Below are 12,131 nucleotides of genomic sequence, written 5' to 3'. Positions count from 1 at the left end.
TTATAATGTTAGCCAATCAAAAACACTCAAAGACTGGTAGCTTCTCGTAACCCTTTAGCATTCACATTATTCTTGCAAAAGTAATGCTTATTTTTTCACATTGTTTTGAATTAATCATGCATTACCTTATAGATATGAGATTTTGATGAGATAACAGTTAAGTTTTACAATGATATTGTGGAGTTGATGTGAGATAAACATATGTGAGGAAATAAAATGGTCGGTAATAGGAAAGAAGGAAGAGGTAAAAAATATGGGAGTAGACAATTGTCTAAAAAATCTGTCAGCTAAGAAACACACACACACACACACACACACACACACACACACACATAATGTATATATATATGTGTGTGTGTGTGTGTGTGTGTATATATAATCATCATCGTTTGATGTTTGTTTTCCATGCTGGCATGGGTTGGTCTGCTTGACTGAAAACTGGTAAGTTGGGGAGCTGCATGAGGTTTCAGTCTGATTTGACATGGTTTCTACAGCTGGATGCCCTTCCTAATACCAACCACTCTAAGAGTGTTGTGGGTGCTTTTTACATGCCACCAGCAGAGGTGCCAACTACAAAACATTGGCATCGGCCATGGCTGCAATCTCATTTGGCTTGATAAGTCTTCTCAAGAACAGTATATTGCCAAAGGTCTCGATCACTTCTCACTGCCTCCATGAGGCCCAAAGTTCAAAGGATGTTTTTTATGTCCCATCAGCGCAGGTGCCAGTTATGCGGAACTGGCATTGGCCATGACTATGGTTTTACTTGGCTTGACAGGTCTTCTCAAGTACAGCTTATCACTCAATGTTCGAAGGGTGCTTTTTATGTGCCACCTGCACAAGTGCCAGTCATGTGACACCAGCATTGAAGCTTCCACAGTTTTCAGTTTTTTAAATTCTATTCATAAGATATTGGTCTTAAACACAGTCATGACTGTGCCCAGTAAGTCATATCATTGCTATGTGTTTGTGGTTAGATTCCATATTCTGTTATACACTGAAGAATTTTATTTGCTTGGTAAATGAATATTGTTGCTTATCCCTGGTGAACTCTGATCAAGTTGATCTATGACAAAAGATTTTCCAGCCATGACTAAACAATCATTTGTTGTAATTTAATGTACTTAAAATGGTGGGGTGTGATTTGAAGTAAATTTAGCTTCTATTTCTGGCAAATCAGGTGATATCATAGAAGCTTCCACATTGGCTTAGACTCCTAAATGTGGTAGGATTAGCTCATGTCATTGACATAAAGTTTATTGGCAAAATACTGTACAACTGGTTTGTATCCTTACTATATTGTCAATATTAATATACACAGAAGTCGTTGTCATGGCCGATGACAGTACCGCCTGACTGGCTCCTGAGCCGGTGGCATGTAAAAAGCACCATTCAAGCATGGTCGATGCCAGTACCGCCTGACTGGTCCTCATTCCGGTGGCACATAAAAGGTACCCACTACACTCTTGGAGTGGATGGCGTTAGGAAGGGCATCCAGCTGTAGAAACTTTGCCAGATCGGATTGGAACCTGGTGCAGCCCTCTGGCTTGCCAGCCCTCACTCGAACCATCCAACCCATGCCAGCATGGAAAGCGGACATTAAACAAAGGTGGCTGCCGCTGCCAAAATGGATAATGTATTGAACTAGCAGCTCAAACATCTTGTATATTTTTGATTGTGTACTTAATTCTATGTTTTCTGAGCCAGAATTAGGTGTCAGATTATATGCCTAATTCTACTTCATATCTTGATGTCATGTCATATATATTAAAACTTACATTTAAGTACCAGCTCATTGAGACCTCTTATTGCAATTTCAATTGGAGGATATTAATCCTAGTCGGTCAAATCAAAGTGACATGATTAGCTGGAAAACAATTTGGCACTTAGCTTACATTTACTGGGTTAAATACAGTTGCACTGAATTTATATATGAAAGTGTTTCTAGATGAAACATAACACAGCCTATCATTCCATTAATTTGTAGTTCAGTGCAGAAATGAAAAGGGGCCAAGTGAGTGAGACACTGGATTATCTCTTATACTTTCTTTACCTAGCAATTGTAAGGGAAATAACGTCTCTCTTACTCTCTCTTTAAGAGTCTCCATCAGTAATTCTCTTTCCATCAGCAACTTTCAGAGAGTTAACATTTGTTTCTCTTTTTCCTCCACATGACTTAGTTGTAAGCCTTCTACAACAACAATCATAAATTCTCTATTAATGGACTAATATTTGTAGTCTATTTACAACTTGTCACAGTTCTGATAAACCTCATAATGTTTAAATAAAAGCTATGATAAGTATCAATCATCTTCTGTCAGTTTATTTGAAGTATCTTGATATTTAACAACTATGCAACAGTCAGCCTTTTGCAACTTTTCTCCAAATGCAGCCTTTTCGATTTTCTACATGTAACTTCTACTTACATTTGGTGACAGCAAACATATCACATACAATTATTATGAATATTATCTGGCACAGTGTTTTTCAACCATTTTTTATCCCTGAACCCCTTTGATTACTATTTTATTCTTGTTTAAAAACAAGTTTTATAGATACTTCTTTCAAAATTCCCATTTTCACATGTTCACTTGTATAATCTGCAATAGTAATCTCTGAGAGAACATGTTTCAGTAGTCAGAAACATGTTAAACTATGTAAAATGTTAGAGAAAGAACATTATTTATATTTGATGGATATTTGTCCTCATCTTGTTTGTTTGTTAACATGTTTTGGCTGATATACCCTCCACCCTTCATCAGCTGTCTTGGGGAAATTTGAACTTGGGTTCTCATTACTAAGGTATTTTACGATGTTATTATTATTGTTATATTATTATTATTCAGGTCATTGCTTGGCAGGCTACTAACCCTAAGATTCCGAGTTCAATTCCAAGAAATGACCTAAATAATAATAATAATAATAATAATAATAATAATAATAATAATAATAATAGTAATAATAATAATAATATAGGAAAGTATTGTAGTTCGCTTGAAGCATTGTGTTTTGTTTGTAAAGAATAAAAAGTTTTGAATGGTACAACAATGCACTATAATACAAAAAATGGACTATATACTTGTTGCGATTTAGTTATCTATAGTCCGATATCTATCGGACTATATATAACTAAATTGCAACAGGTATATAATCCATTTTTTGTATTATAGTGCATTGTTGTACCATTCAAAACTTTTTATTTTTTACAATAATAATATAATAATAATGATAATAATAACATTCATAAAATACCTTAGGAATGAGAACCCAGGTTCAAAATTTCCTAAGACACCTGATGAAGGCTGGAGGGTATATCAGCTGAAACGTGTTAACAACAAACAAGATGAGGACAAATATCCGGCAAATATAAATAATGTACATAATTCCTCATCTCTTAGATATAGAATTGTATTAGAGGAAGAAACCTAGCTGTTTCTTGCACTAAATATATCTAAAGAAAACCCTTAAAATGCAACTGTGGATCTCCTGTTTATTGCTTCGCTTGCATGCAACTCAGTTGAGAGCCACTGATCTAGCATGTTAAATGGTGTATCCCTGATAATTCTTTTTATTGTGTTTTTAGGACATTTTAACAAAAATGCAATACTGTACTTTCTAGCATACAAATCAAATTTTCCAAACCAAAATTTACAGCCAAAAGTGTTAGGTTGACATATATCAAGACAACTTTGGAGGATCAAAAATTCTATGTGAAATGCAGCAGGATTTGGAAAGATAATAACAATATCTGAATGTTTACACTGAATGTTTATGCTATATACTATATTGGCTTGCACACCAAAAAATAAGATAACTGTGCAATATTCCAATTTTACTTTACAGGTTCTGGTTCTTCAAATTTGTGATTCTTTGTCTCTTCTGTGCTACAGCCTTTATGCTGCCAAAGGAGTTTAATTTGTGTGAGTTGACTATAAATATCCTTTTTTTATCTCTTATTTCTAATAGTTATTTTAAAACCTGGTTTGTGGCACAGATATTAACTTTTTCACTGAAAAATTAAATTTCATGGTTTTTCCCGTAATAATGTTAAATATCGACCAAAAATAGAACTGGTATTTTCTACAAGTCACATTATCTCACTAAACTTGATATATCTCAATGAAAATTAGTTTCAAGTATGACATTCCTCAACAAAAGATAGACTGGTATTATAAAACTACTTTCTGCAGTTAAGGTTAGTGAAATTTTGAATGGATATATCTGAAATCAGAAGTGATGGTCGGTGTATGGCATTCCTATGAGTTGGGACTGGAAATGTTTATGGATGATATTTGAAGTATTAATTAATATATTTGACATTGCTCAAAGATGCATATAAAAGTTTCCACATGGCCCCACACATGCATGTATAAGCATAAAGGAATAGGCCAGGCATATTGCAAGACACACAGACAACAGGTGGACCCATGCAGTTTCCAAGTGGTATCCAAAAGATTGGAAAAGGCCATGCTGAAGACCTCCATAATGATGGAATGACAACTTAGTTAAATGATTTGGGCCAAGAAGGAAAATAAGGGTGCAATCAAGAAAGAATTGAAAGTGCATTGTGGCCAGCAGTGTATAACATCTGATAGTTTGGCTGATACAATGATATGCGATGCATATTTATTTCTTAAAGTATGCTTCACTTGTGTTTATATTTTCATATATAATGATGATAAAGCCCATGTAATCCATTGAGTTATGGAATCACCAATGAAAATATCACTCTCTACATAACCTTTCTAGGTCAGATCAATGGGGCAAAGGTCATTCTTTTCCAAGCAATACAAAATAAAAGTTTGAGCTCAACACCACTAATAAAACGCACATTAGTTTTTTATGGTTTATTGCTTACATTTTGAATTATTTTTGTTTACATTTTGAACCATTTACATATATTTGAGGGCACCAAAATGTTTTTAGTGCTTAGGGCCTCTATGGGTCTTAATCTGGCCCTGCGTGCATACACAGAAAAGTATACGTTGACATGATGATGATATATATATACATCCACATATACGCATACCAACGTATAATCTCATATTTATCTTTCAGACTGGATGTATGTTGGCATTGCTGGTGGATTCTTGTTTATTTTGATTCAACTTATATTCTTGGTAGATTTTACATATGCCTGGAATATAAAATGGTAAGTTACAAGCAGCTGTTTTTATTTATTTATTTATTTATTATTTTTGCATTATTATTCTGTGTGTGATTACATTTCTGCTTGACAACCGATGCTGGTGTGTTTACGTCCCCGTAACTTAGCGGTTCGGCAAAAGTGACCGATAGAATAAGTACTAGGCTTCCAAAGAATAAGTCCTGGGGTCGATTTGCTCGACTAAAGGCGGTGCTTCAGTATGGCCGCAGTCAAATGACTGAAACAAGTAAAAGAGTAAACTTGCATGTGTGTATGGTATTTTTGTTATTTCAAAAGACTGAAATTTAGTGATCACTTGTTGTGTTGTTCTGATGACTTATTTACTGGGTTTCCTTTGTAAACTTCACTCAGTCACTTCCTAAAATTAAATACTTTCTACATAAGGCTTCTACCTCATCTTTTCTATTTTTACAGGTCATATAAACCTTCTGGAGAAATAAATACATGTGGTGCTGCAGGTAAGTTTTCTCTCAAGTCTCACTCTATTTGAATTTGTTGATTATATTTAATACTATTGATTTGTTATACACAAATATATTCAGATTATTGTTCTCATCTTGGTTGTTATTGTCACAATGCTTCAGCATTTCTGTTGTACCTAGTAATGTCCTTGAAATACAAGCCAGACCCTTTGCTAAATCCACTGAAGTAAATTGTTCATACTGACAATATTCTCATATTAATTATTTTCCTGATTGTGAGTTCACTCAAACATTCTATATATAGATATAGATTACCTGATCTCTGAGACTGAACTGATGCTCACCAAGTGCATGACAGCATTTAACAATTAATGCTTATATTCACTATTCTATTATCCTGTAAAACGATCAGATTGCAGAAATAAGAAGTTTTAAACCAAAATATTCTACCTGTTTAATGTTCAAACCAACCAAATCCTGCCTCTCACACCTTACAATGTCATTTTAAAAATAAGCAATCACATCATCAAAATTTTGTTGCTACAAGATGTTGTTGTTGTTGATGGCACTCCATCGCTTACGGCGTCGAGGATTCCAGTTGATCCAATCAACGGAACAGCCTGCTTGTGAAATTAACGTGCAAGTGGCTGAGCACTCCACAGACACGTGTACCCTTAACAAAGTTCTTGGGGAGATTCAGCTTGACACAGTGTGACAAGGCTGACCCTTTGAATTACAGGTACAACAGAAACAGGAAGAAAGAGTGAGAGAAAGTTGTGGTGAAAGAGTACAGCAGGGTTCACCACCATCCCCTGCCGGAGCCTTGTGGAGCTTTAGGTGTTTTCGCTCAATAAACACTCACAACGCCCAGTCTGAGAATCGAAACCGCGATCCTATGACCGCGAGTCCACTGCCCTAACCACTGGGCCATTGTGCCTCCACAGCTACAAGATAATGCATGATTAAATCAAAACAATGTGAATAGAGAAGCATTACATTTGACAGAGTAATCTGAATGCGAGAGGGTTAAGTCTAACTTTTGTAATGATCATAGGTTTAATATCATTTTAAATCAAAGGCTTGTCTAAAATTGTTACCTCTGTGCTAGGCCTACTGAAGAGGTTATCAAAGCCTATCATATTTACTAATTCTTTGTCATTTTATTTTCCAACGTTGTTTCTTAGCTATCATTCTGATTTTGTTCCATGATGTTTGGTGAATTTTCCATTCAGAAATAATCAGCAATCTCCGATGTTTCTGTCTCTCCATAGAATACAGCCTTACAATGTTTCTCGAGCTTTACTTTTAATGAGCAGCTGGTTTCACCTTCATATTCATTGCTACAACTGCAAGGATTGGAATATACACAATTCTTGTATAGAAAGAATGAAAAATTTGGTGGCTGCTTTCCAAGCTTTATTCAACTCAGTTCTTCAGTTACAGTTCAGAATAATGTGTGGTTGTCCACATGTTATTACTCTGGTCACCTGACTACTTCAAGTTGTACCATTTAGTTTCAATCATAAGTATGGAGACACACATGTATTCACATTAGCCCATTAGCATTTAAACTAACCCTGTCAGGCCACGATATTCTCCATTTTTTTGTATTCAAATTAATCTCAGATCTGGCCTTTTATATCCATTTTATAATGTCACTTTAAAAACAAACAAACATATCGAAATCCTGAAGCTATGAGATAATGCATGATTTATTCAAAACTATGTGAATAAATAGACATTCATTTGACAGAGTTATTTGAATGTTAAAGGATTAAATAACAGTGACATTACACTCTCCCGTCCTAAAATAGAAAATTTTTACCAATATGAAAGAGTTTTATGGGATACCCCTATCCATATTAATTGGGGTGTTTTTTTATACGTAACAGGATCTCCTTAGTTCCCAAGGGACTGTTGTTTCATCATCCTGCTATCTTATGTCATATCTTTCTTATCATTTGGTCCTAGTGTTGTCAGATTTCTTTTCTTTTTGTTCTACAATAGGAGAGGTAGGGATTGTGAATTTGTAAAATTAAAGATTTAGTATTTTTTGCGGCACAGGTCCACTTTCATTTTATCCTTTATGCTAAAAAGGTATCGCAATACCACTTTAGGTGGTCAGTCAACATGCTAGAGATTGCACCCAAATTTCTATCAAATCATACCTTTTTGTCTTAAAACTAAAGAAGTCTTTAGATAAGATAGTCTCAATATATACATTAAAAAAAAAAAAAATTCTGACCATAGCTGCAACACCTTTGGTTATATCTTTGCTTCTTAGAGACCAACTTAAGACTAATCATCTTCATCATCATCAACATTAGCAGACAATTACCATTTTTTTTTTATTACTGATATCATTTCATAAACAGAAATAATACAATAGCAGAGTTCTACAATGTAGTTATTTGGATGATGATTACTGTACAACTTGAGAAATAATTTTTTTTTCAATTGCTATTTTGATTCTGTATTTTTTATTTTGTTTCTTTTTTCAGGCACAATCATTTGTGGCCTTCTGTTCTACCTCGTTGCCATTGGTGGTATAGTGTGGTTATTTTACAACTACACTCGTATTAATGGTTGTAACATCAACAAGACCTTCATCAGTATCAATGTCGGTCTTTGTCTTTTACTCAATGTTGTCACCCTCATCCTTTGTTCTTCCAAACGTAAGTTTTAATCACTCATGTTCTTCAAAGCATTTTTCACACTGAATAATTATTTGGTATGATTGTGTAGTTAAGAAACTCACTTTATGATCACATGGTTTCAGGTTCAGTCCCACTGTGTGGGACCTTGGGCAAGTGTCTTCTCCTGTAACCATGGGTCAATCAATACCTTGTGAGTAAATTTGTTAGATGGAAACCCATTATATGTGTGTCTTTGTGTATATCCCCTTCCCATTCACGTTTGACAATGGGTGTTGGTTTGTTTATGTCCTTGTAACTTGGTTTCTGCAAAAGTAACTGATAGAATAAGCTCCAGACTTTAAAACAGAAGTTCTGGAGTTGAACTGTTTTCTCTAGGCTCTTTAAAGCAGTGCCCAAACATGGCTGTTGTCCAATGACTGAAACAAGTAAATGACCGAAACTCAGTTTAGCACCATATTGGTCCTTGGATGTTTTAGTGAATCCCACTCTATTACAAGAATTTCAGCTGGGTCTCTGGTCTGAGGATATTTTCCTCACTTCATTTCCAGAGCCCTGAAGGAAGTTCAGGGACACTGCCTTTCTTCTGACTAGACATCTTCATCATCATTTAATGTCTGTTTTCCATGCTGGCATGGGTTGGATGATTTGACAGGAGCTGGCAAGCTAGAAAGCAGCACCAGGCTCCAATTGTCTGTTTTGACATGGTTTCAATGTCAACTACTTTACAGAGTGTACTGGGTGCATTTTACGTGGTACCAGCATGGGAAGGCAGTTGTTGTTGCTGTTGCTTAGTTCCATGTCAGTCCTGACCAAGCAAAGATATCTTTCATCTTATACTTGTTTCAGTCATTGGACTGCAGCCATGCTAGAGCACCACATTGAAGAGTTTAACCAAATGATCAGCTCCAGAACTTATTTCTAAGCCTGGTACTTATTCTGTCAATTTCTGCTGGTGTGTTTACACCCCCGTAACTTAGCGGTTCGGCCAAAGAGACCGACAGAATAAGTACTAGGCTTACAAAGAATAAGTTCTGGGGTCGATTTGTTCGACTAAAGGTGGTGCTCCAGCATGGCTGCAGTCAAGTGACTGAAACAAATAAAAGAGTAAAAGAATAAATAGAATAGAACTGATTTACAGGTATGGCTGTGTATTTAAGAAGCTTGCTTTGCAACCACTACACAGCACCTTGGGTATGTGTCACCTACTGTAGCCCCAGACCAGCAGATCCTTTGTGAGTGAATTTGATTGATGGAAACTGTGTAGAAGCCTGTCATATATATGTATGTGTATTTGTGCCTGTGTGTCTCCCTTTCACTCACCACTTGAAAACCAGTGTTAGTTTGTTAACACCCCTATAACTAAGCAGTTCAATAAAAGGAACTGATTAGAAGTACCAGACTAAAAAATAAGTCCTGGTGTTGATGTGTTCAACTAAAACTCTTCAAGGCAGTGCTGTAGCATGGGCCACAGTTTAATGACTGAAGAAAGTAAAACATAAAAGATATCTTAAAAAATTTGCTAACAATATTTTTATTTTGGGTTACTTTCTAACATGATCCGCCACTATTTTGGAAATTTTGTGCTATTTTTTATGAAATTGATCTGGCAATTCTAGTTTTACATAGTCAGTGACATTGACTAGCAAAAAGGTTATGTAGTATTTGTCAATACACAAGGCTGACAGTTATTGTAGAATGAAATGAATTAACTACTTAACAATTAGGCTTACATTTCATTTATAAAAGAAAAATGTTAGATCATGAAGCAGAAAGACTTCTCTTTGGGTGGTTTTCTACTAGTTACTAAGAAATATTCATTCATTTGAATCACAATTTATATAACTTTTCTCTGTTACATCTAATTTTCTTTGGTATACTTTATTTATCTAATAATACTTACTCAGTAAATGAATTTAGAATAATATCAAGCACTAAAAGACAATGTTAGAATTTATGAAGAAATCAGGTATTGTGTTGACTTAATTTAGCCATATAAAAGCCCTCAGTTTATTGTGTATATATGAATCAGAAAATTTTGGAGAAATGGTTCTATTGATGTGTCTGTAGAAAGTCGTGTTGCAAATATTTAGGCAACCTTTATATTTCCAAATGAAGTATAAACAGAGACATTAAAAAATGCTATCTTACAGTGCAAAATGACAAAGTTACATTGAATAAAAATTAGTTTTGTGTTTGGATCATGTCATTCAAATCTTCTATAATAATAAACTCGAAATTCTGTCTGTCCAGGACTCCTGTACCTCAGTCTACATTTGCTCTACATAGACATATTATACCATTTTGGAATTAGGATGATCCAGAGATTGATGATTTGCCCTTCATTTGGTTCTTAAACATCCAGCATTGGGATCTGATTTAAAAGCATTTGGGTTGCTAATTGTAGCAGGTAAAGCTTGGTTGGTTCATGCCATCTTGGTTGGCATTTGTCAAATGACATTAGACATCAAGGGGGAGATAAATGACATTTGCTTCGTTGATTTTATGTCGAGACAAGAACTTTGGGGCAAATTGGCCAACAGTTAAAATTCAACTTGGGACTGGAACTATAGATTGATTACATTACAGAATTCTCATCCATCCTTAACTTCTGATCAAACACCACCGGGGCGTATAGTCATTATAGATGTATTATAGTTATGTTATTTAGCTCTCTTTAGTTTTGGGCCGCAAGCCCAACTAGCCCTCTGCAGGAGGTACCTTAAAAGCCTGCATGAAGTGCAGCTTTTAAGCTAGTCAATAATAAGAGAATCTTGATAAGCACATTTTGATGAAAATATATTAAAATCAGAATTTATAAGAATTTTCTAAACATGTAGATTTTAGTAAGCAGTTTTCTTTATTAAAGTATAGGTGTATATTGCTGTGTGGAAAGGGAAAAGAAATGTCAATATTTTGGATATAGGCCCTTTCTTAAAGAATATTTTTTTGGCCCCTCACAGCAAAATACAATGATTTTACATTTACTGATGAAGACCAACAGTGGATTCTTTGAATTCTGAATTTTATATTTAGGAGGTAGTACTTAGCAATATCCAGGACTACAAGCTGTTGTTGCTCACTGAAAAAGTTAACTTAAGACAGAAATAGTAAAGGGAGGGTGAGAGAGATGGAAATGATAAGGAAGAAATGTTTAGTGAATTTATGTATAACCATGACAAATGACATCAAAGTTTAACAGAAATCTTTAACTTGATCATAAAAGGAGAGAAATAGTAAGGGAAAGAGAGATAAGATAAAATGAAAGTGACAAATGTAAAGAGAAAAGGCAAATGAGAAAGTTAAACAGGAGATGTCAGAGAGAGACAGAGAGACAGAGCAGTAGAAACATTTAATATGTAGATGTCTAGCCGTGTGTATGTGTGTGTATATCTACACACACACACACATGCATGTATGTGTGAATGTATCATCATCATCATCAACATTTAACATCTCTTGTCCATGCTGGCTTGGGTTGGACGGTTTAACCAGGGCTGGCAAACTGAGGGACTGCACCAGATTCCAGTCTGATTTGGCATGGTTTCTATGGCTGAATGCCCTACCTAATACCAACCACTCCAAGAGTGTAATGGATGCTAGTTGCATGACACTATATGTCACGATTATAATTTCACTTGGCATGTTACCAAAAGTCTCCCAAGCCCCAACGCTTGAGATGCTTTTTATGAGCTACTTATATATATATATATATATATATATATATATATACACACAGTGGAACCTCAGTATATATATGTTTGTGTATAATTATTATAATTATATAAAAAGAAAAATACGAACTACTACAGTAATCCTCCCTTCTCAACACATGAAAAATGTATGTACCTATGTGTATGTTTGTACGTAAATATATATATATATATA

The 12,131-nt window shown here is 35.0% G+C and overlaps 1 protein-coding gene across 3 annotated transcripts in view; it reads left to right on the top strand.

Moving 5' to 3' along the window:
- Positions 1-12,131, top strand: part of LOC106874431 (serine incorporator 5) — a 72,607-nt gene that overhangs the window by 26,999 nt on the left and 33,477 nt on the right. For all 3 annotated transcript variants that reach the window (XM_052970110.1, XM_014922162.2, XM_052970109.1), the window contains exons 5-8: positions 3,844-3,920; positions 5,059-5,152; positions 5,582-5,625; positions 8,091-8,264. In XM_052970110.1, coding sequence (XP_052826070.1) covers positions 3,844-3,920; positions 5,059-5,152; positions 5,582-5,625; positions 8,091-8,264 — 389 coding nt within the window. The remainder of the gene's footprint in view (positions 1-3,843; positions 3,921-5,058; positions 5,153-5,581; positions 5,626-8,090; positions 8,265-12,131) is intronic.

This window comes from Octopus bimaculoides, chromosome 8 (assembly GCF_001194135.2).
Source record: "Octopus bimaculoides isolate UCB-OBI-ISO-001 chromosome 8, ASM119413v2, whole genome shotgun sequence".
Taxonomy (NCBI): domain Eukaryota; kingdom Metazoa; phylum Mollusca; class Cephalopoda; order Octopoda; family Octopodidae; genus Octopus; species Octopus bimaculoides.
Note: the sequence above shows the minus strand (reverse complement) of the source record. Positions and strands in the feature narration are given on the sequence as shown.